Source organism: Salvelinus fontinalis, chromosome 30 (genome assembly GCF_029448725.1).
Source record: "Salvelinus fontinalis isolate EN_2023a chromosome 30, ASM2944872v1, whole genome shotgun sequence".
NCBI lineage: Eukaryota > Metazoa > Chordata > Actinopteri > Salmoniformes > Salmonidae > Salvelinus > Salvelinus fontinalis.
Window position 1 is genome coordinate 12,381,570 of NC_074694.1, and position 25,783 is coordinate 12,407,352.

General features: G+C 44.4%; 2 protein-coding genes and 1 non-coding gene across 6 annotated transcripts; 2 read left to right on the top strand and 1 right to left on the bottom strand.

Annotated features, from left to right (window-relative positions):
• The first annotated feature begins 6,933 nt into the window (after positions 1-6,933).
• On the top strand, positions 6,934-7,049 carry LOC129829277 (U5 spliceosomal RNA). Its single transcript, XR_008755366.1, has one exon. It is a non-coding gene; the product is annotated as a U5 spliceosomal RNA (small nuclear RNA).
• Positions 7,050-9,371: 2,322 nt separating this feature from the next.
• On the top strand, positions 9,372-15,162 carry LOC129828635 (uncharacterized). 4 transcript variants are annotated; one of them, XM_055889727.1, is made up of 3 exons: positions 9,372-10,642; positions 12,832-13,017; positions 13,499-15,162. In XM_055889727.1, the coding sequence occupies exons 1-3, from the start codon at positions 10,567-10,569 to the stop codon at positions 14,902-14,904; spliced, it is 1,668 nt and encodes a 555-aa protein (XP_055745702.1). In that variant the 5' UTR covers positions 9,372-10,566; the 3' UTR covers positions 14,905-15,162. The 4 variants fall into 4 exon arrangements, with proteins under 4 accessions (XP_055745702.1, XP_055745704.1, XP_055745705.1 ...); XM_055889729.1 differs by having other exon boundaries at positions 9,373-10,597; XM_055889730.1 differs by having other exon boundaries at positions 9,373-10,594.
• A 2,583-nt stretch (positions 15,163-17,745) lies between these two features.
• Positions 17,746-24,869, bottom strand: LOC129828633 (transmembrane protease serine 9-like). Its single transcript, XM_055889724.1, has 10 exons — positions 24,793-24,869; positions 21,858-21,878; positions 21,566-21,728; positions 21,190-21,458; positions 20,949-21,094; positions 20,261-20,699; positions 19,882-20,047; positions 19,511-19,767; positions 18,897-18,994; positions 17,746-18,553 (listed from the first exon to the last, which is right to left on the bottom strand). The coding sequence occupies exons 1-10, from the start codon at positions 24,848-24,850 to the stop codon at positions 18,188-18,190; spliced, it is 1,983 nt and encodes a 660-aa protein (XP_055745699.1). The 5' UTR covers positions 24,851-24,869; the 3' UTR covers positions 17,746-18,187.
• Between the last annotated feature and the right edge of the window lie 914 nt (positions 24,870-25,783).

Sequence of the window (25,783 nt, forward strand, 5' to 3'; positions counted from 1 at the left end):
AATCCTAACTTCACTCACTTACCTTAGTCACTCACTTACCTTTGTCACTCACTTACCTTAGACACACACACACACATTCTGTAACCAGCTCCTTGTCGTGATGACAAGGCTCAGTGATTTCTGTAAATCAAAACTCTCCATTCTAAAGAAGAAATGAATGCTTGACAGATGATTGCTGCCTCATAGGGCTCTGGTTAAAAATAGGGCTCTGCATTATATTAAATATTTGCATAATCTATGCTTAGTCACTTTAATAACTCTACCTACATGTACATATTACCTCAATTACCTCGACTAACCGGTGCCCCCGCACATTGACTCTGCAGTTTTAAAAAAATACCTAAAAGTAAAAGTAACAAATAATTAAAGAGCAGCAGTAAAATAACAATAGCGAGACTATATACAGGGGTGGTACCGGTACAGAGTCAATGTGGAGACTATATACAGGGGTGGTACCGGTACAGAGTCAATGTGGAGGCTATATACAGGGGTGGTACCGGTACAGAGTCAATGGGGAGGCTAAATACAGGAGGTACCGGTACAGAGTCAATGTGGAGACTGTATACAGGGTGGTACCGGTACAGAGTCAATGTGGAGGCTATATACAGATGGTACCGGTACAGAGTCAATGTGGAGGCTATATACAGGGGTGGTACCGGTACAGAGTCAATGGGGAGGCTAAATACAGGAGGTACCGGTACAGAGTCAATGTGCGGGGGCACCGGTGTCGAGGTAATTGAGGTAATATGTACATGTAGGTAGAATTATTAAATGGCGGCAGGTAGCCTAGTGGTTAAGAGCGTTGGGACAATAACCAAAAGGTTCCTAGAACGAATCCCCGAGCTGACAAGGTAAAAATCTGTCGTTCTGCCCCTGAACAAGGCAGTTAATGCACTGTTCTTAGGCCGTCATTGTAAATAAGAATTTGTTATTAACTGACTTGCCTGGTTAAATATAAATCTAAATGAAGTGACTATTAGATAATAGCAAAGAGTCTCAACGTGTTCCACTGCAGCCCCGTCGATGAGATTTGGGGTGTGCTTGGTCCTCCTCTTCCTGTCATACAAACCTGATACACACACCTGTTCTCCTTGCAAAAGCCTCGGCGCCATCTAGAATGGTGATATTATGTGAATAAATTGTCTCTGTTTCGTGTGGTCAGAAGTTACTGAAAATGTAGATATTTTATTTTGTGTACAATTGCCTGCATCGTCTGCATTTGATGCTTGTTAAAAGTATCGACCTGTTTACAATTCTTCTAACAGACGTTCTGAACGTTCTGTAACGTTACAGCCTTCTAAACAGATGCCCAGCTTCAGTGACTCTTGGTTGGTCAACGTCACACACTTTGGTACTGCATTTGACGGCAGAGGGGAAGTACGACACAAAACAGTGGAGCTTGCTTGGATTTGGTTTGTTTACATAAAATACATCTAAAACTGGAGCACAGGGGCCACAAAGCAACACATTCCATATCAAACCTACCACCCTGTCAAACTATTTAGATGAAGTTTGGATTAGCGCTGTGAGCATCTAAAAAGGCGCTGTATAAATGCTAGTATTATTAGTAGCAGCCAGGTTCACATCTCATACTGGAGGCTTATCTCTATGGCCCCTGAGATCAACCAACACAATGTTTAGACCAGTCTTTTGTATCTACCCAGCCAGTCACTCTGCAATTCACTGGTTATGACTGGCTGATTACATAGGATCAATGTCATTATGGTGATTATTAAAAACTATGTGGATTCATTAAGCACCAGATTAAAGAACCACAGGAAACTGAAGGGTGAAGGCTAGAGCCTGGGAGCCTAAATAGGGGTTAGACATACTTAGTGTGTGTGTGTGTGTGTGTGTGTGTGTGTGTGTGTGTGTGTGTGTGTGTGTGTGTGTGTGTGTGTGTGTGTGTGTGTGTGTGTGTGTGTGTGTGTGTGTGTGTGTGTGTGTGTGTGTGTGTGTGTGTGTGTGTGTATGGGTGTGCGAGTGTGCGAGTGTGCGTGTGTGCGTGGGTGCGTGGGTGCGCGGGTGCGCGAGTGCGCGTGTGCGCGTGTGCGCGTGTGCGTGTGTGTGTGTGTGCGGGTGCGCACGTGTGTGTTGGAGCTATTTCCACCAGAGAGAAAGAGACTGTGCCAAGTCTCCATCTGTGGAAGATAAAGAGCATGCAGGGTCACAGCTTCCGCAGGTCAGGAGGAATGTCCCAGCATGCTCTACTTCTACTTTAAACACACCACATTACTTTCATCAACCAGGAAAGACTTTGGATTTCGTCCCAACTCTATTCCCTATATAGTGCAATAATTTTGGCCAGGGCTCATAGGGTTCACCATAAAGGGAATAGGGTGCCATTTGGGAGTCCACTACTTTCATCAGCTAGGCTTGTCTTGGTGACGTTCAAGGAACCGCTTCTGTTCTGGTGATGTATGTGAGAAGTTAAGTGCCATGCTATCAAACTGAGGATGCTTCCTAAATGGAACCCTATACTGTCTAGTGCACTATTTTTGACTGGAGCAATACCTACAAGATATAGGGAATAGGGTACCATTATGGACGCATTTAGAGACTTGGAGACGTTCAAGAACCGCTACTGTTTTAGGGGTGTACTGGTATGTAGAAGTTGAATGCACTACTGACAACCTGAGACTCATCAAACTGGGTTCAGACATGCACTCTTCATGGGTCGAGAGAACACGTCAGTCAAGAAACCACAAAAATACATTCCTAACGACGTAATATTTACATGGTCTATATGGTGTTAGATACTATGGAAGCACTACAGTTCACTCCCTCACACTGGACTAAAGAACTATCTTCTGCAGTACTGTCGTGTCTTTGACTATGCCAGATTAATTGCTATGACATGCTATTCTATAAAATAATTTCTCCGTAATTAACATTACCTGATTGAACTAATCATGTAAATGTTAATTAACTAGAGAGGGACACCACGAAATAATATTTATAGAGCTGTTATCTTTCGAATAAACTCTTAAAGATTTAGTAAGATTTTACATCCATAACAGTCACATTAATCGTCATTTAATTCAGTCTCATCTGAAAGTTGTAAATCCTTGATTATCTGCAAGAATCCTGGCTAACAAGTTGAATCAGCAATACAAAATTGGGTAAATTCAGTGACTCTTGGTTGGTCAACGTCACACACTTTGGTACTGCATTTGACGGCAGAGGGGAAGTACGACACAAAACAGTGGAGCTTGCTTGGATTTGGTTTGTTTACATAAAATACATCTAAAACTGGAGCACAGGGGCCACAAAGCAACACATTCCATGCGTGCGTGCGCGCGTGCGTGTGTGTGTGTGACCTGCAAATGTTAGTCCATGTAGGAATCAAGTGTCAATTGAGTATAGCAGCCAACATGCACTAGTTCCACATCAACAATCTAAAATGGGCTACTAAAATCACTATCATGATGTATTGCCACTCAGTCTGGCCCTCGTCTCTTTCTCTTCTGTTCAAATGTGGATCAGTGGCGCTGCAGTACATCTTTCAAAACAGTGGCATACCCAGACCAGAGCAGCAGAACAGAAGCAGCTCCAGACCAGAGCAGCAGAACAGAAGCAGCTCCAGACCAGAGCAGCAGAACAGAAGCAGCTCCAGACCAGAGCAGCAGAACAGGAGCAACTCCAGACCAGAGCAGCAGAACAGAAGCAGCTCCAGACCAGAGCAGCAGAACAGAAGCAGCTCCAGACCAGAGCAGCAGAACAGAAGTATGTCCAGACCAGAGCAGCAGAACAGAAGTATGTCCAGACCAGAGCAGCAGAACAGGAGCAGCTCCAGACCAGAGCAGCAGAACAGGAGCAGCTCTAGACCAGAGCAGCAGAACAGAAGCAGCTCTAGACCAGAGCAGCAGAACAGAAGCAGCTCCAGACCAGAGCAGCAGAACAGGAGCAGCTCCAGACCAGAGCAGCAGAACAGAAGCAGCTCCAGACCAGAGCAGCAGAACAGAAGCAGCTCCAGACCAGAGCAGCAGAACAGAAGCAGCTCCAGACCAGAGCAGCAGAACAGAAGCAGCTCCAGACCAGAGCAGCAGAACAGAAGCAGCTCCAGACCAGAGCAGCAGAACAGGAGCAGCTCCAGACCAGAGCAGCAGAACAGAAGCAGCTCCAGACCAGAGCAGCAGAACAGGAGCAGCTCCAGACCAGAGCAGCAGAACAGAAGCAGCTCTAGACCAGAGCAGCAGAACAGGAGCAGCTCCAGACCAGAGCAGCAGAACAGGAGCAGCTCTAGACCAGAGCAGCAGAACAGAAGCAGCTCTAGACCAGAGCAGCAGAACAGAAGCAGCTCCAGACCAGAGCAGCAGAACAGAAGCAGCTCCAGACCAGAGGAGCAGAACAGGAGCAGCTCCAGACCAGAGCAGCAGAACAGAAGCAGCTCCAGACCAGAGCAGCAGAACAGGAGCAGCTCCAGACCAGAGCAGCAGAACAGAAGCAGCTCCAGACCAGAGCAGCAGAACAGAAGCAGCTCCAGACCAGAGCAGCAGAACAGGAGCAGCTCCAGACCAGAGCAGCAGAACAGAAGCAGCTCCAGACCAGAGCAGCAGAACAGGAGCAGCTCCAGACCAGAGCAGCAGAACAGAAGCAGCTCTAGACCAGAGCAGCAGAACAGAAGCAGCTCCAGACCAGAGTAGCAGAACAGGAGCAGCTCCAGACCTGAGCAGCAGAACAGAAGCAGCTCTAGACCAGAGCAGCAGAACAGGAGCAGCTCCAGACCAGAGCAGCAGAACGGGAGAATGCTAACTGGAGAGCAGTTAATTTGGGAGATGCCGGAACAAAAACTGAGCGCTAGGTGCTATTGGACCAAGTCTCTCATGGAAACAAGATATTATCTCAATGAGAAAAAAACCTGTATAAATAAAGGTAAAATAAAAAATGTTAATAAAATAAAGGTGACCTGGGGAGTTCACCTTTATAATAAAGCATTGCATGCATGTCATCGCATTTGCATAATGGCATAGGTCAGTAGAGGCACTTACAGAGATGCACACATGGGGATAATGTTTTAGTAGCCTAGGTCCGGGAAAATGTTGGCATTTTATAAATGCATTTCGTGCAATTCTACGTCATTTTACATGACTGGAGACTTTGGCAGAATATTTTTAATACCGATGGCCAATGACACGCAGCTCACTCACTGGTGATGGCCAATGACACGCAGCTCACTCCCTGGTGATGGCCAATGACACGCAGCTCACTCCCTGGTGATGGCCAATGACACGCAGCTCACTCCTTGGTGATGGCCAATGACACGCAGCTCACTCCCTGGTGATGGCCAATGATGCTCAGCTCACTCCCTGGTGATGGTCAATGACGCGCAGCTCACTCCCTGGTGATGGCCAATGTGTTCCTGTCAAAAACATCTCTCTGTCTCTCTCTCTTTGTAAAACAATATTTGGAAATTTATCAAGTATTTTGGTAGGCTACAACATAGTCTTCACTTTTCAGCAGGAACCATTTGCTTTCCAACCTGTGTTTTCCATCGGTTGTATTTGAAATATTGCAAAAGGCCTGTTTTGTCTGCATGCTGTTTTTCACCGACAGATTTGGCACGTTCCCGACTGTATGCTATTCCATGTTATTGGGCTACACTCCACAACTAGGCTTTTTTTTTTTTTTTTAAGAAGCAATTGATCCTCTGTGGCTAAATGATAGGCCTTTTCATGGTGTAGTGGGCTCTTCTGAATGATTTATTTCTGAACAGACAGTAGTAATTCTGTAATATCGGCTGATGTATTTCAGTTTATAAAGGGTGCTGCAGATCCTTCAGAACCCTTCGCTATGATTCTAAGCAATAAATGATGAAGTGCAACGCTGGAGAGATGAGAGTTGCAAGCTCATGTCTATCAGAACAGAGAGGGAGAGATATCATAGAAAGTGAATCTCATTCTAGTTACGTGAGAGATACTGACACGCTTCTCACACAGACAAGGACGGGCTTTGGTCTCAAACATAGGTTACAATGTTGCACAAACCATAAACCTGGGCCGGCTCAACCCAAATCAACTCTTATAATATTAGGGCCGGGCTGAAAATGTTTTTTGTTTTTTCAAATAACGTTTTTTTGTAGGGGCAGGAGAATAAACGAAGAGGCAACTCAAATGAACTTTGGTTGCTTTTATTATTGTTGTTGCATCGCAAAAAAGTGAGAGAGAAAAATGTCATAACATGGTAACGGATCCGGCCGAAATAGGATCCGGAACAAAACAGTCCAAAACGGATAGATTGACAGGATCCGGCTGAAATGATGAGTTGGTGGACTGCTGTGTGAGGCGCTCAGTGTGGTGAACTGCGCCTCCTACTGGCTTACCCCACTACTACAGGCAGGGCTGGAGCCCTCTCTACTGCTCAATCCCAAATCTACATGATCCACCAAAATACCAAAGAAGAAAATGTCTAATTTGTGTAACGTGTCATTCCAGTCTTCAATGCAGTAGTTTAACGACGGAATTAAGCATGGAATGGAAACAATCAGGAAGTAGTTGATTCCACTAGTTATCACAGCCACATTGTAAACATGTATGGTCTTCTTTCAAGGTTAGGGTTAGGCATACATGTATCCGTGTCGTTAAGGTTAGAGCTAGGTTAAACATTTAATATTTAGAAGCGAAATTGTAGAAATGGGCGGGGTTTATGACTTTGTGGCTGTGGTAACTAGTAACGACAGAAGTAGTGGACACTATATTACCCAGGGTCCCCATCATGTGTCTACATACGCTTTATAGAAACAATATTTGATTATTTGCCGTAATTCCACCAAAAACACTTACATATAAAAGCGACAAGAACATGGTCGTGAAAACCTTATCTATGCGTCTCTGACCAGACCATATAATTGAGCACAACAATATTTATCCATAACCGTTATCGAGATTGATAGTGCTGTGAATCTGGTTGGTGTCAACCCCTTCGATCAACAGTACACTCTGGTTTCTCTTCAGATCGCATAAATCTTTCGCCTTTTACTAAAGATTTCCGTGGAGAGGAACATTATGAGTATCAACTAATTTTTTGATGCCCGGCCTCACGGCTGGGCTTCCTATACTTGTTGAAAGGAAAATTATTTTAGTACATATTTGAGTGGAAGTGTCCAGTTTGAAACCTCCATTTTGCCTGCCTTTTAGACCTATGCAACATTGATACAGTATTTTGGGAGGAAAATATAGGGAGTGCTCAAAGAGCACCTCTAGTTTCCAAACTCACAAACTCACAGTGTACGAGGCAAGTGGATCGTTCTGCAGCCTATCAGTTTAAATCCAACCAGTTTTTTTTTTTATATTGGATATAGAAACTGCACCGTACATAATACTTTGTTTCGCTTGTAAAGGGAGTTTGGGGTTCATTCTACTCGGGAGCACTTTTTTTGCAGCCCTGATAGTGGCCCATCATCTTAAATCCAATCTGTTTTTCCATATTGGACATACTTAGTACACACTTTTATGTACGTTGTGTCACAGTAAAAGGGTGTCCATTCTACTCAGGAGCACTTCAGCTTTCCAAATCCACAGATTTTACAGCGTCTCTGCTCATTTGGCGGCCCTTAAAGTGTGGCAAATCCTCTTAAATGAAGTATGTTTTTCATATTGGAATAAACAGAAAGTATTTACACCCCTTGACTTTTTCCACATTTTGTTGTGTTACAGCCTGAATATTTAAAATGGATAAAATTGATATATTGTGTCACTGACCTACACACAATACCCCATAATGTCAAAGTGGAATTGTGTTTTTAGAAATGTTTACAAATGCTCCTCTGGGTGTAAACTCTGTGTATTTCATAACTACAAGTGCTCCTGAGTAGAATGGACCCCCTTTTACAACATATGGTGCAATATGTATATTCAATATGAAAAAAAAAGTTAATTTACATTTATGGGCCACTCTATAAGGGCCAAATGACGTAAATCCTGTATGTAAATCCATGAAATTACATTTAGTATGATATGTTACGTTTTCTATTTTATTTATTTTTATTTAACCTTTATTTAACTAGGCAAGTCAGTTAAGAGCAAATTCTTATTTACAATGACGGCCTACCAAAAGGCCGGGGGCCTGGGATAATAAAAAAATAATAATACAATATACATATAGGACAAAACACATCACAACAAGAGAGACAACACAACACTACATAAAGAGAGACCTAAGACAACAGCATAGCAAGGCAGGAACACATGACAACACAGCATGGTAGCAACACAACATGGTAGCAGCACGAAACATGACACAAACATTATTGGGCATGGACAACAGCACAAAGGGCAAGAAGGTAGACACACAAAGCAACCACAACTGTCATTAAGTGTCCATGATTGCGTCTTTGAATGAAGAGATTGAGATAAAATTGTCCAGATTGAGTGTTTGTTGCAGCTCGTTCCAGTCGCTAGCTGCAGCGAACTGAAAAGAGGAGCGACCCAGAGATGTGTGTGCTTTGGGGACCTTTAACAGAATGTGACTGGCAGAACGGGTGTTGTATGTGGAGGATGAGGACTGCAGTAGATATCTCAGATAGGGGGGAGTGAGGCCTAAGGTTTTATAAATAAGCATCAACCAGTGGGACTTGCGACGGGTATAGAGATGACCAGTTTACAGAGGAGTATAGAGTGCAGTGATGTGTCCTATAAGGAGCATTGGTGGCAAATCTGATGGCCAAATGAGAAAAAAAATCTAAGTTATGTATACATTTTGTATTACAACTCGTATATGTTACGAATTTGCTAACGCGTATGATATGTTACGAATTCTAATTTGTTGTGGCTAACGTTAGCTAGGTGACTAAAGCTACCGTTAGCTACCTGGCTAACATTAGCTAGGCTAGGGGTAAGGGGTTAGCTAACATGTTAAGTAGTTGAAAAGTAGCTCAAAAATAGCAAGTGCAGTAGTTGAAAAGTGTCTAAAAAGCTAAACAAAAAAAGTTGTCCACGATGAGATTTGAACACACAGTACAGTAGGTGGTGGGGACGACCGGTAGACAGTGTCCTTCGCCCCCGCCTGTCGGGCACGGTTTTCTCCGGTGGTACTAACTAACTAGCAAGTCAGCACACGGTGTCGCTAACTAACGACGGTGAGGGCAGGTGTTCAGCTGGCGGGAGCGAAGAACACTGTCTACTAGTGTCGCTCCTGCTAGCGAGCAAGTACTCCGGTAGGCGGAGGCAATAAACTAAGATAATATTTTTTATTTCCATTTTTGACCCACATTCAAAAGTGTCACACAAGCGTGAAGATGACGTACTCGACGCGGTTCCTGAATCCCATTGGTTCCTGTATGAAAGAACCAATGGGAAGCTCGACGGGGGGCGTCCCTGCAACGCATGAATACCCACATGCAGGAACAGGAGTCGCACTATTGTCTTTCACTGCGACAGATCATGTTAGATGGGTGTATGGCACCCCAATGGTGGAACAAACTCCCTCACGACGCCAGGACAGCGGAGTCAATCACCACCTTCCGGAGACACCTGAAACCCCACCTCTTCAAGGAATACCTAGGATAGGATAAAGCAATCCTTCTGCCCCCCCCCCCCCCCCCCCCCCCCCCCCCCCTTAAAAGATCTAGATGCACTATTGTAAAGTGGCTGTTCCACTGGATGTCATAAGGTGAATGCACCAATTTGTAAGTCGCTCTGGATAAGAGCGTCTGCTAAATGACTTAAATGTAAATGTAAATGTAATGTATGAGCGCACACACAAAAAAACATTGTTTACCATTTAGGCTTAAACAAATAAAGATAAAGCAAATAAATGGCATAATATATTTTAGAAATACTTTAAATTATTCTTTGTATGATAACTAGTATAAAATATACCGATACATGTTTCAATAATTTTCGCCCTAATTATTCATTTACAAAGAATACAGGACATGACTTTAATTCTGAAGGATTCCCCTCCCAAAAAACGTGACCCAGAAGTACTTAGTTATTTTCCGCTTCACATAGGTGGGGCTATTTTGGTTTGTTTACATAAAACGAACATTATACTCTTGTTAGCGGCTAACTAGCTAATTTATAGCTAGCCTCCTAGCATGATTGTGCCCTTCACTACTGTCGTAGCTACATACAGTAGCTAACCATTTAAAAGACGACCAGCTAGTTTTTACTATTTGTATCTACGCGCTTTACATACTATTAAGCCTTATTTCTTATATCTATCAGTCATACAGTCCACTCGTCTAGTATTGCTAGTTAACTAACATCAACGGTAGCTAGCTAACCTTATAACTAGTTAAGTTAACTAGCTAATGTATGACCGGGTTATCGATCCTTGGCCACAGCTCGGTTGTACTTTTTCTCATGTTGCATGTCAAACATACCCAGGTATACGAACGTTTAATATATAATAAGCCTATTTAGCTAGCTTATTAGCCTAGCCAGCTAAATCATTGACCCATTATTTAGCCAGTTTTGGAGAGCGTCCCGACCTTATTCATGACCCAGACAGTTGAAGCAATGTGCTGGTAGCTAGTAACGTTAGTATGCAGCCCATTATACACAGAAGAGATGCCGAAGTGTGGCATCAAACGAGAAGCCTGTTTTACAAGAATCTACTCATCAAATGGAGGACAAAAAAACAAAGCCTGCGGGTGGTAATTTGCTGCACCTTGTGCTTTGTCTGATTTTAACAACATTAGGTCCGTATTAAGCCTAGTCTTTGACAAAAAATTACTTTCAATTGAGATTTCCCATTGAGTTAGATTTTTTGTTGTTGTCCAGGACTAGCTTTAATATGCGCCCGGGACCTTTATGTTTTGCGTCTGAGAAAAGTAGCTAGCTGTATAGCTAACTAGCCAACTCATCTGTATCTAACCAGTGGTGCCAGCATATTTTCCTGCTGACAGGAGAACGCTAATACGAAAGTATTGTACACACCACCCTTTGGGCTATCCCCATTAGTGCTATTAGGGATAGTTCGGTAATAGTACTACAGCTTGCTGAATGCTGCTTTGTTTGTGGCTATAGTCTACCTGCACCACTCAATCAGGTCCATCCTATTCCACTAGGGCCATGATTACACTGTCTAGGAAATAATATATCTTGTTTTATTTACCTCTAGAGCCTTTTGCCTTTATCATTTTATCCTACCCCACCTGTCAACAAGCTTCTGTCAACTTTTTCGTGACAAGTGAAAATATGACTGCCTTCTGCTTTGAAGCTCAGCAAGTCTCCACGATTCTTTCTTTGATTTAGATTTTTTTTTTATCCTGCTTTGTATGGCCATGCATTTTTTATTTTGATTAAGTTGCTCTAATGCATTATTAATGTATGTGTCTCTTCATATTTTCCTCCAGGGGTAGCTAGTGTTTGAGAGGGGCCTCCTGGAAGTTAAAGTAGCTGTTTAAAGCAGCTAGTGGTGAATAACTTGGGTTGTTTTCCAAATGGCACCCTGTTTCCTTTGTAGTGCACAACTTTTTACCAAAACCCCATTAATCATGGTCAAAGGCTATTTTGGGAATAGGGTGCCATTTGGGACGAACCTAGCACTTAGAGCTCCTACTGTACTTGTATTGTCAAAATGAAGTGGTCGATAGGCTTGTATCCATATTGTCATACCTTCATACAGACCTTGTGCCATCCCAGGACATTCGCTAATACCGAGGCACTGAACACAAGGGGCTAGCTAATTAAAAAAAAATCAAAATAGATCGTTTCAATGCTTTTGCCTGTATTGAAAAACCATCCCGTGGCTATTTCCAAGTACCCCGGTATACAGTATAAACGAGGCTTTTTAATCCTGCCCGCCGGTCATCATCCGTCTTGGGCTGGCTGCAATACTTTTAGATGTTATTAATACGCAACCAAATAAATGAAGCATGTTATGTAGTTCTCCAGGTCTCTGTGCCAGGCCTGTCTGGGAGCAGAGCAGCAATGCCAGTTTAGCTCTAATGATTATCCTTTGACGAAGATGTGTTTATCAAACGTGTCCTTTTTTGGGGTTGGGGATATAACTGTACATTACAGATTAATAAACTAACGATAAGCAAGTAATTCACTGCTCTTAAATTACTTAATACCCCCATTCACAGGGTGTGCTTTTTACTCCCAAGAAACCTTGTTTTAATATGGACCTGATAGAGGTTAAGGCCCTGTGAAAGACTAGCAAAGTGTCCAGGGGGTACATCAAGCTGCCTCACGCTACAGAAACAGGAGATTGGCTCACAGGAGCAGGAGCCTTTCTGGCTTTCAACAGTCAAGGCTCGTGCCTGGCTACTACTTACCTAGTAGGCATATGACTAGGTATGTCATAGGAGCGGCTAACACATATTTTTTTAATCCGTTGCTGTTTGAAAGATACGCCAACCTCCAGCCGAGGGCTTGACATGCCAAACACTCTAATTTAGGGTTTCAATTCATCTCGCTGCTCCCCAAGGTCAGTCTGACTTGGAGATATCTATTAGAATGTCGTGGCGATATCTATTAGAATGTCGTGGCGATATCTATTAGAATGTCGTGGCGATATCTATTAGAATGTCGTGGCGATATCTATTAGAATGTCGTGGCGATATCTATTAGAATGTCGTGGGGATATCTATTAGAATGTCGTGGGGATATCTATTAGAATGTCGTGGCGATATCTATTAGAATGTCGTGGCGATATCTATCCACGTTTTAATTTGACCTCAGTCTTGTGAATTTCTGTCTAGACCGGGTCACTGTAAAGTGCTGATATAAAAGGGCTTTATACATTTTTTGATTTGATAGATTCCCTTTATCCCTTTGCTTGATTCAGTTAGTGAGTGGTTGATTGATTGCCCTTCCAGGAGTTGATTTGATTCATTCATTAATTAATTGATTGATTTGATTGGCGCCTTTTCTGCTCCAGGAGTTGATCCTGCCCCTGCTGCTGCTCTGCCTGCTGTTTTCTGCATCCTGAACCTCCATGTCTACTATGGAGGTATCAGTACTATGGAGCTGGACACGGTGCACTTCTCCGTCCTCAACGTCCAGGGATACACCCCCGCCAACAATGCCACCAATCACATCATGGAGCAGGTGGCCCAGGAAATGAGTAAGTAGCAGGATGGACATGAAGTGTGAAAAATGATAATATAAGAGATATTGCATTGGATTTGTGGCATAAATGTGAAAAAGTTAGCATTTGGAAACCGTGACCACGTAAACAAAAACCAAGGCATGGATTGCACCCTCCTCCCCTTATGGATTTAAAAACATTGCATTGCTCTGGGTTAAGTATTGACTGGAGTCTGGAGTGAAATTCGCTGTGGCCGACTCTGACTGACTCTGTGTGGGTATGCAGACCCCACTGCTGCCCCTCATGAAGAGTTCAGATCTTTATTGCAGCCCCCAACAGAGTTGCCCATCCCTGGTTTACTCTCTTGGTGGCTTTACATGTGTATGCGTCCCAACGGCACCCTATTCCCTATATAGTGCACTACTTTTCAAAAGTGCACTAACAGAAATAGTGTGCCATTTGGGTTGCAGACAGTGTCTTTACGTCTGCCTTGATTCTTGTGGTTTCTTCACTGTAGACATGCCGGGCCGTCTGGAGAGTTTCTCTAGTGAAGAGGATCTGGAGAATGCCAGTCTGTATGAGCCATCAGGCTACGTCGGGGTGGTCTTCATAGGAAGCATACCCACCTCTTACAGACTGCGCTTCCCTCACGACCGGCTGCCCATGCCCACCTCTTACAGACTGCACTTCCCTCACGACCGGCTGCCCATACCCACCTCTTACAGACTGCACTTCCCTCACGACCGGCTGCCCATGCCCACCTCTTACAGACTGCACTTCCCTCACCACCGGCTGCCCATACCCACCTCTTACAGACTGCACCTCCCTCACGACCGGCTGCCCATACCCACCTCTTACAGACTGCACTTCCCTCACCACCGGCTGCCCATACCCACCTCTTACAGACTGCACTTCCCTCACCACCGGCTGCCCATACCCACCTCTTACAGACTGCACTTCCCTCACCACCGGCTGCCCAGACCCACCTCTTACAGACTGCACTTCCCTCATGACCGGCTGCCCATACCCACCTCTTACAGACTGCGCTTCCCTCACCACCTCTTACAGACTGCGCTTCCCTCACCACCTCTTACAGACTGCACTTCCCTCACCACCTCTTACAGACTGCACTTCCCTCACCACCTCTTACAGACTGCACTTCCCTCACCACCTCTTACAGACTGCACTTCCCTCACCACCTCTTACAGACTGCACTTCCCTCACCACCGGCTGCCCATACCCACCTCTTACAGACTGTACTTCCCTCACCACCGGCTGCCCATACCCACCTCTTACAGACTGCACTTCCCTCACGACCGGCTGCCCATACCCACCTCTTACAGACTGCGCTTCCCTCACGACCGGCTGCCCATACCCACCTCTTACAGACTGCGCTTCCCTCACGACCGGCTGCCCATACCCACCTCTTACAGACTGCACTTCCCTCACCACCGGCTGCCCATACCCACCTCTTACAGACTGCGCTTCCCTCACGACCGGCTGCCCATACCCACCTCTTACAGACTGCACTTCCCTCACCACCTCTTACAGACTGCGCTTCCCTCACCACCTCTTACAGACTGCACTTCCCTCACCACCGGCTGCCCATACCCACCTCTTACAGACTGCACTTCCCTCACGACCGGCTGCCCATACCCACCTCTTACAGACTGCACTTCCCTCACGACCGGCTGCCCATACCCACCTCTTACAGACTGCGCTTCCCTCACGACCGGCTGCCCATGCCCACCTCTTACAGACTGCGCTTCCCTCACCACCTCTTACAGACTGCACTTCCCTCACCACCGGCTGCCCATACCCACCTCTTACAGACTGCACTTCCCTCACGACCGGCTGCCCATACCCACCTCTTACAGACTGCGCTTCCCTCACCACCTCTTACAGACTGCACTTCCCTCATGACCGGCTGCCCATACCCACCTCTTACAGACTGCACTTCCCTCACCACCGGCTGCCCATACCCACCTCTTACAGACTGCACTTCCCTCACCACCTCTTACAGACTGCACTTCCCTCACGACCAGCTGCCCATACCCACCTCTTACAGACTGCGCTTCCCTCACGACCGGCTGCCCATGCCCAGCAACTACACTCAGAACGTCGGTAAGAGATTATTTACATATTGGTGTAGGCGAAATAAAGATCTTGTTTTTTGAGGAAGATTTGTGTCCTTTCCTTATGTCCATTGGTGAGGGAGTAATATTACCCTGCTCTCTGTACAATCAGGTTATCCTCAATACTATAGAATCCATCCTCTGTGGAAGAATTGGATGTTTGATCACTGCAAAATGATTATAATCTCCAATATGTGAGTTATAAAATAACAGGCTCTCCCTCTGTCTCCTTCGCTCTCTGTGTCCTTCGCTCTCTGTGTCCTTCGCTCTCTGTCTCCTTCGCTCTCTGTCTCCTTCGCTCTCTGTCTCCTTCGCTCTAGTTGAGAGGGAGGGGAGGTGGGTTTAATATCTAGTTGAGAGGGAGGGGAGGTGGGTTTAATATCTAGTTGAGGGAGAGGGAGGTGTGTTTAATATCTGGTAGAGAGGGAGTGAGGTGGGTTTAATATTGAATTGGGAGAGAGGGAGTGAATATGGTTTTAGTATCTAGTTCGGAGAGAGTGAGGAGAATCAATGAGAGTGATAAATGCTTAAGTAATCACTGAGAGGGATACATATTTTGCAAAGAAAGTTCCTTACATTGTATATTAGAAGATGACTTGGCCACCATGGCCATCTGCTCTGGGATCAAAGCAATAGGCTGCAACCCAGAACATGTGAGTCAAATTTTGTCTGTGTCTGTGTGTGTGCGTGGGTGTGTGTGCGCCTGCATGCTTCTATCATATCTTGTGTGTGTGTCTTATGTCTTTCTTATGTGTCCTGTGTACTTCTCATATGGTGTGTGTCAGTGTGTGTGGTGTATTGGAGGAGGTGGACATTTCCCACAGTAAGCTCCTACAGTGTGGAGACTTCTCTTACTTTGACTGGGACGACCATCGATCCGACACAGGCTGGAGCTCATCAAAGGACATGACCGAGACAGCTATGAAAGGACATGACCGAGACAGCTATGAAAGGACATTACCGAGACAGCTATGAAAGGACATTACCGAGACAGCTATGAAAGGACATTACCGAGACAGCTATGAAAGGACATGACCGAGACAGCTATCAAAGGACATTACCGAGACAGCTATCAAAGGACATTACCGAGACAGCTATCAAAGGACATTACCGAGACAGCTATCAAAGGACATGACCGAGACAGCTATCAAAGGACATGACCGAGACAGCTATGAAAGGACATGACCGAGACAGCTGTCAAAGGACATGACCGAGACAGCTATCAAGGACATTACCGAGACAGCTATCAAAGGACATTACCGAGACAGCTATCAAAGGACATTACCGAGACAGCTATCAAAGGACATGACCGAGACAGCTATCAAAGGACATGACCGAGACAGCTATCAAAGGACATGACGAGACAGCTATCAAAGGACATGACCGAGACAGCTATCAAAGGACATGACCGAGACAGATAAAGGACATGACCGAGACAGCTATCAAAGGACATGACCGAGACAGCTATCAAAGGACATGACCGAGACAGCTATCAAAGGACATGACCGAGACAGCTATCAAAGGACATGACCGAGACAGCTATCAAAGGACATGACCGAGACAGCTATCAAAGGACATGACCGAGACAGCTATCAAAGGACATGACCGAGACAGCTATCAAAGGACATGACCGAGACAGCTATCAACGGACATGACCGAGACAGCTATCAACGGACATGACCGAGACAGCTATCAACGGACATGACCGAGACAGCTATCAACGGACATGACCGAGACAGCTATCAAAGGACATGACCGAGACAGCTATCAAAGAACATGACCGAGACAGCTATCAAAGGACATGACCGAGACAGCTATCAAAGGACATGACCGAGACAGCTATCAAAGGACATGACCGAGACAGCTATCAAAGGACATGACCGAGACAGCTATCAAAGGACATGACCGAGACAGCTATCAAAGGACATGACCGAGACAGCTGTCAAAGGACATGACCGAGACAGCTGTCAAAGGACATTACCGAGACAGATAAAGGACATTACCGAGACAGATAAAGGACATTACCGAGACAGATAAAGGACATTACCGAGACAGATAAAGGACATTACCGAGACAGATAAAGGACATTACCGAGACAGATAAAGGACATTACCGAAACAGATATCAAAGGACATTACCGAGACAGATATTGCTCTTCTATTGTTAAAATGATTCTGTATTTTTGTTTATATAAAGGATATACTGTAATGTAACTCTCAATGCGGAATTAAAGATGACATTTTCAAGTTGAATATAATCTATGACCTATAGTAATCACTCAGGTTGTACAACTGATATAAAACACATTTGACACAATCGTTTGGCTGCACTACAACATTTACACAAACGTTGTGTGTTGTCTAGTCTATATAAATTCTGCTGTTTATTGGAAATAAAAAAATTAAGTAGACAATTTATTCATCATTTTAATTTCCAGATGCAACAGTAGATCAAGTCTTTACATTTAAATAAATAATTTCCTGATCTGTCTCATAACATGAAATACTGACCTGCATAGACTTGATAATAGACTACAAAGAGAGAATACTTGGGAACTGATTACAGTGGCAGTTTTATATTTCATCCAGTCAGAATAAATAAACAATTAGATGAGATAAACCTTCTGTTTTCAGTAGACTGTTGCAGGCAGCGTTAGACCAGGCAGTGTTTGTGGACAAATGTTGTACAGAAACCAAATAATCTGTTGAGACGGAATGGGAGGCATAGGATAACGAGCAGCAGTAGTTACAATGTTTAGGTTTTCCTCACTGATAATTTGGACCTATCAGGATTGGGCGAAGGCGGTGCTTAAATTTCACTGCTTTGGCTGAGAGTTTCCTTTTGCAAAGGATGGAGACATCGCAAACCCAAACTCTCAATTTGAAACACATGGACCCAGAAATAAATCACGCATCTGACCAAATTACGCAAGATTTGAGTTCTGGGATAACCATATTAAACTCACCAAAAAATTCTAGAGCAGCAATATATTAAGCGCAAGGGTACATACTTCAAACAGAGCACATTTAGACCCTATTGCCAGAGGTTTACATGAAGGTGACTCCTCAGCGTCACCTGGCTTGACCGAGAGACAGTAGGAGAGACAAGAAGAGCAGGACCAGGGATGAGTGGGCCAGAGTTACCCCACTGGTAGGAGTAACGACAGCGGTAGTTGCGCTGACAGTTGTGCTGTTGGCAGTGTTGGTGTCATTGATTGGGGTTCTGGCAGTGACGGGTGAAGGGAACGTGCCCACAGTGGTCTGAAGGAAGCTCTGGAAGCGAGCGGTTTTGGTGAAGACCTGGATGTTGGAGGAGCGAGCACTCCGGCTCCATCGTGTTTTGCTGGAGCTGGTCTTGTTGCTGCTGTTGACAGTCAAAACAGCAGCTTGGTACCATGCATCACCCTGCTTACACATCAGAGGACCACCCCCTTCACCCTGTGGGGAGAGAGAAGAACGAACACACGGGGGGAGAGGTCAGCATTGTCATGTCAGATAGACAACCAGACTGGTTGCCTACCAAGCTACTGGAAGATCATTATGAAACTTGGGACTGTCCTCACTAGGTGGATCTAAATGTCCTACCATCAGGCAGGCTCTGCTGATGTCAAATCTGGAGATGCCAAAGCCAAATAGATCACATCCCAACAGTTGCAGAGCTATCCTCAATAACTAAACAGACATGATGCAACCATCCTTGCTATACACCAGTTGACACTTCTGAGTCGACATTTGAAACCCGTTATTGTGCGTTTGCTTTGTTTGTCGGACCCATCTGTACCTGTCGAAGGTCCAAGGCAGCAGTGCAGATGTTATCAGAGGAGCCAGAGCTCTCACAATCCAACACAGAGGTCTGGGACTGCTGCAAGTTCTGTTCAGCTAAGGAACAAGACGGAATAGAGAAATAGAGGACGAAAATAACAAGTTGACCAAACAGAAAGAACACATTTATTTGATCAGGTAAGTTGACTGAGAACACATTCTCATCTACAGCAATGCCCTGGGGAATAGTTACAGGGGAGAGAGGATGAATGAGCCAATTGGAAGCTGGGGATGATTAGGTGGTCATGATGGTCAGATTGCGAATTTAGTCAGGACATCAGGGTTAACAACCCTACTTTTACGATAGGTGCCATGGGATCTTTAGTGACCACAGAAAGTCAGGACACTTGTTTAAAGTCCCGCCCTACACACGGCACTGTCCCGAATCACTGCCCTGGGGCATTGGGATATTCTTTTCTTGTGACCAGAGGAAAGAGTGCCTCCTACTGGCCCTCCAACACCACTTCCAGCAGCATCTGGTCTCCCATCCAGGGACCAACCAGGACCAACCCTGCTTAGTTTCAGAGGCATGCCAGAAGTGTTAGTCTGTTCCAGTATTACACACTGACTCACCTCCACCCTGGCCCCTGCCCCAGCCAGCCACCCAGCACTGAGTCCCTATGCTGAAGGTGCTGCTTCCCTGGTCCACACAGATGGGCTGGATGTAGTCAGACAACGTGGGTTGGCTGGCCAGTCTGAGGATTGCCACGTTGTTGGCTGTCAAGTTGCTCATGGTGATGTTGATGACTTTAAGGGTTACCTCGTTGGGGTTGGAGCCGTTCTGCTTTAGACGACCCATGATCACGGTCCACTGAGAGGCGTCGGACTGACTGGGAGGTGGGAATAGTGAAGTTGGGGAACTTTAGCTTGGCATTCCCGATACCTTCTATGTAATAGGTCCTTGTTTCAACTTGAGCACCAAGACACCAAGTGGAGTGTGTTACCTGGAGAAGCACCCAGCATCGCTCATGACATAGTCCTCTGCCACCATTGTGCCCCCGCAGACGTGTGTTCCGTTTGTCTGTAGACTGGCTATCCAGGGCCAGGATCCCCCTGAGGCCAAGCCCCCACCAGTAAGGGAGTTCAAAGAGGCACTGCCGCACAACACGGCTGCAGAAACAGGGAGAGAAGCGCTACAGAAATCAGGACTGACTTTTGGCTGAGTGTAGATTTAAAGAGAGGGATAAACACTAACGTTTGGATGTGGTCAAATGGAGAGTTACAGATACGTTGGCTATAGCTACAACAGGAGTAACAGATGGGTGTAGCTACAAGAGGAGGCAGCAATTTGTGTGTTTCACAGAGGGAAGTAAATCCACTTACGTTCAGGAGTGGTTTTAGGGACAGTTGTGGTGGTTTTAGGGGTAGTTATCGTCATAGGTGTGGTGGTAATGGATGGAGCAGTTGTGTTGGTCGTCGAGGCAGCTTTGGTCACAAGGGCAGTTGTGGTGGTAGTGGTGGTTGTGGTTTTCGGTGCAGTTCTGGTGGTAGTTGTGGTCGTAGGTGCAGTTGTTGTGGTGGTGGCTGGGGCTGGAAGACCAGTACAGGAGACACTGAGGTCAGAATCAGTCCCACTGGAGGAGAAGGTGACGTAGCCTGGCTGGTCACTGGTGATCTGGCTGTTGATCCAGGTCTGGTACTGAGACACCCTTGCGTATACTCCTGGGAGATTTGCCTGGGCACACCCATTGCCGAAACTCACAACGCCAGACTGGATCCAGCGAATACCCTGTTTGCTCACCATTGGACCTCCTGAGTCCCCCTATGCATTGACAGATTTACAGTCACTGAGATTAGATTTTCTTATGAAACATAATGGGTCAGTTTTTTAGACACCAATTAAAACAAGTTTTGGACTAAAAAGCACTTTTAATGGATCATCTCTATTTAAAGTGCTTTTCAATTTAGGACTAGGCTAGGTATAATCTGGGTCTGAGAAACCAGACACAGATTACGAATGTGTCATTAGCCCACATTGTAATAAACAAAGAAGATAACCAAGAGATTTTACCTGACAGGAATCCTTTCCTCCTGCTGATAGACCAGCACAGATCATGTTATCAGTGATGGAACCAACTCCATTGTTACAGTTACACTGCCTGTTCCCCACTACTGGCACATCCACTTCCTGTAGGGTCTGTGGTGAGGGCAGGGACACTGAGGAGCGACAACAGGTATTCCTCAACATACATAATACCTATCAGAATTATGATCCATCAGCAGCAGTACTTAAAGCAAGCTACAGCACTCACCTCCACTGCGGATGGTGCCCCAGCCAGTGACCCAGCTAGTAGCCCCAGCATGGAAGGAGCTGCCTGGTGCAGCTAGGCAGACTGGCCGAATGAAGTTTGTAAAAGTCACAGTGGAGGAGAGCTTCAGCAGACACATGTCGTTGTCATGGGTACTTCTGGTGTAGTTGGGGTGGCAGATGATCTGAGTGACTGTCCGGTTCACCTCGTTGGGGTTGGAGCCCTCCTGGCTCAGACGACCCACGTAGACCACCACATTTGATGTACTGGTACTGAGAGAGTAAATATATAAAAATGTAACAGTATTGTTTTTAAAAGTGTGGAACTGTTGAGTTTGGTGTTTGGGTTAAATGTATCCCAGAATCCTACAAATCCTTACCTGGAAAAGCAGTGAGCAGCAGTCAATACCCACTCTTTGTTGATGAGGGATCCCCCACAAAAATGGCTGCCTAATCTGTGAAGACTGGCCTGCCATGGCCAACTCCCTGCAGGAGCATCCTGACCCCCCACGATCCTAGTGTTAAGAGGAGGGGTTCCGCACACTAACAGAGATAGAGAATGATGGGTTATCTGGAAGGTTTTTGTTGAATAGGTCACATTGGTGTAACAGTTCATTATAAAAGGTTTTAATCGTGTTTAGAGAATATCTGTAAGTGGTGAAAAGGACTTACCATTTAGCTGTGAATGAGAGCCTGAAATACAAGACAGAAAGAAAAGGAAATTCCTTAATCCTTAACAAAGGTGTCATCCCTTACTCTCTGTATCCAAACCCTGGCCTTTTCACTGGGTACACTTGGTTCTATCTAGAACCTAAAAGGATTTCTTAGCCTGTCCCCATGGCAGAACTCTTTGAAGAACCCTTTTGGGTTCCAGGTAGAACCCTTTCCACAGACAGTTCAATATGGTACCCAAGAGGGTTCTCTGTGGAACCTAAAAGGGTTCTTCAAAGGGTCTGCCATGGGGACAGCCAAAGAACCCTTTTGGAACTATTTTCTTCTAAGAGTATACAAACTGTCCCATACTGATCAGAGTGAACATACCGACTGACGTCAGCATAAGTACCAATTGTTATAACACACTGATTGTTAAACCTCTTAAGGATCGTACCTTTTTTTGTCGTTGCCTAAAATGACATACCCAAATCTAACTGCCTGTTGCTCAGGACCTGAAGATGGCGGTGGAAGAAATGGCAGCCGTTTTACAGGCGACAAACCAATTGTGCTATTATTTTTTTTCACGTTATTTGTAAATGATTTTGTACATAATGTTTCTCCCACCTTATCTTACGGCAAAAAAGAGCTTCTGGATATCACGACAGCGATCCCTCACCTCGGATTAGACAAAGATTTTTTCTTCAACAAGCAGGACGCACAGGATGTACTTCAGACGCCCGACAAGGCCAAAATCCCTGTCATAGCCTGACTAACCAGTAACCCCACACATTGGCAACCCGGACTATTTGCATTGTGTCACGCCAACCCTCTTTTACGCTGCTTCTACTCTCTGTTTATCATCTATGCATAGTCACTTTAACTGTACCTACATGTACATAATACCTCAATTAGCCCAACTAACCGGTGCCCCCACACATTGACTCTGTAGCTGTACCACCTGTATATGGCCTCGCTACTGTTATTTTCACTGTCATTTTACAGCTTTTTATTTTATTTCTTTACTTATCTATTGTTTACCAAAAAACAATTTTTTATAAAAAATTACACTGCTTGTTAGGACTTGTAAGTAAATATTTCACGTTGTACTCAACCTGTTGTATTTGGCGCACGTGACAAATAAACTTTGATTTGATTTGAAGCAAGGATATGCATATTCTTGATACCATTTGAAAGCTAACATTGAGGTTTGTGGGAATCTAGGAGAATATAACACACTAGATCTGGTAAAAGATAATACAAAGAAAATAACATGCATTTTTTATATCATCTTTGAAATGCAAGAGAAAGGCCACAATGTATTATTGCAGTTTTGGCACAATTCCGATTTTGGCCACCAGATGGCAGCAGTGTATGTGCACAATGTTCTACACTGATCCAATGAACCATTGCATTACTGTTTCAAAATGCTGTATCAAGACTGCCTAACTGTGCCTAATTGGTTTATTGATACGTTTTCAAGTACATAACTGTGCACTCTCCTCAAACAATAGCATGGTATTCTGTCTATATCAGATATGTCCGTGTCCTGGGAAATGTTCTTGTTACTTACAACGTCATGCTAATCTAATCACATTAGCACACGTTAGCTCAACCGTCCCTTGGGGGGGACACCAATCCCATAGAGGTTTTCTTAACGTATGTTTCCAGTCAAAACAGTTTGCACATATATTATGACGTTTTGGTCTTCGGCAGTTTTTTTCCGGCTGTTCGTGCACACCAAAAAATGATTGGGGCAAGTCGAAGTTCGGTAGTTGAAGTCTACGCCCTTTTGTCGGTGACTGGTCAAACGTACAACTCCTAGTAGGAGTGGAAACATCAACCCACTGGGCAAAGACGTCAGTTCAATGTCTAGTTTGGATTTACTTTGGTTGAATTGTCAACTAACGTGAATACAACGTGAAATCAACAAAAACATCACCATGTCATTGGATTAAGGTTAAAAGTTGGGTGGAAAAAAATATGATGTTTACTTTTCTACATTGATCAACATCACTTTGACAGTCTGGGTGGAAATGACGTGAAAACAATGTTGATTCAACCAGTTTTTGCCCAGTGGGAAGTGGTTGCTGTCATTTATTGAGAAGTGACTAGTTTTCATGCACATTTTTTCACATGAGAAATACTGCACCAAACATCTTAGCTAGATGTTGAACTGCTTGGCTAAGACCTCCTCGGCTCCAATTTACTCAACACTTTTGAAAACGCATAGGCCTACCTGTAAACTATAATCCAGAATCTAGATGTATCAGTGTGACTTGTTACCTTTCTTCTTTCCTCAATGTCATCAATTAGTATTTCTGCTTCACTCAATACTTTTGAAAACACATACCTGTCCATCTGCACTCATGCGGATTATTAACTTGAAGAACTTGAAAGTTGAGTCTGCTAGGTATGCTTTCCCGTCACCAACTACTTATAGGACAATGGACACCAGAAACATATCTTCCTACCCAGTAACTCTTACATTTCTCAGAAATCGCTCCAACGTTTCCTGGTTGCAAGAATTCTTATAGTTCACCTTATTTCAGTTTATTTGACAAAACAAGCAGTCATTGTGTACAGACTCATTGCACAATCTAAACCGGTGAGAATAACTTTTCCATAAGCCAAAATATTGATTTTTCAGCGGTTTGAAGTTGGTGTATAAACCCGAAAGTAAAAGACTCAAAAACGCTTCTTAGACTTACTTTCAAAGATAATGAGATATCTGTAACTCACATTTCTATGTGAATTTGGTTGGGTTGCCCAAAAAGTTACATATTGCAATGTTAAATCGATTTGAATCGATTTGATTTAGTTAATTCATTCAGTCCAAATGTCTTTATATACAAACTGAAATAAACTTAGTAGCGAACTTCTTTAAACCAGGTGAGTATAAATGAAGAACGCTGTAGGATAAAGACAGCGATAAATTTAGAATTGTACTACTTACATTTTGACAGGAATGTCACCATTATTGTCACCACACAAAGAGTCCTGAGGAAGGCCATGCTTTCTTGTTGGTACCATGGACTCAATCTTCCTTCCTAAGCATCCTTCTCTTATGTTGTCTTTTCTCAGCTCCTCCCTTCCACACAACACATTACCTGCCAGATAGACACGTGATACGTCCCTTACATACTTTTCCTTCAAAAAATGTTCCCCTCTGTACACTTCCTTCAAAGCATGCCTAACTAATGCTGTAATCTATGGTTAGCCCAAGCCTAGCTCTTTGGATTCCATTACAGAGTTATAATGTCGGCACTATTTTTATCACACCATTGCCAATTTAGAATCATTTTACTACTGTAATTTAGTTGTAATTTTAAAAGACTAATTTAGTTGTAATTTTACAACTGTATCTTATAAATGTTATATTTAGATGTTAATAGTGCTATCTTTCATTGCCTGTCAACAAAGCAATGCATGAAATTGTGAAGGAGAGAACCAGTTCCTGTGTCTGGAATTCTTTATGATCATGAGACTAAAATCAACACACCAAATACTTACTGTGAGTTTTCCATGTCTAGGAGCACTGACCAAGTTTAGCCACCGAGGCCCAAGACAAGAACCTACACTAAACCCTAATCCTAACCCTTACCTTAGAAGCCCCTAAAGTCGATGTCTGGGCCTTCATGATAATCTAATTAGCATAAACACCTGTTAGTTTAAACTAGACATATCTGGATTTTTGCATCGGATGAGTCTCAATTCACTGCATCTGCCGATGCAGCACTTCCTCATCTGCTGTGGAAGGTGACAGAGCTAGAGCGGTGTTTGTCAGACCATGAGACATCCCCAAAATTGGTCTTCTCACAAAATTGTCTGCAGCGTCGGAATGGTTTGCTCTGTGACCCCCACAAGCATCTTGGGACTAGTCTGAAGTTGGTACAGCCGATTTGCCAACTTCAGTCTGTGGCGTCCGAACAGTTTGGGCTACACAC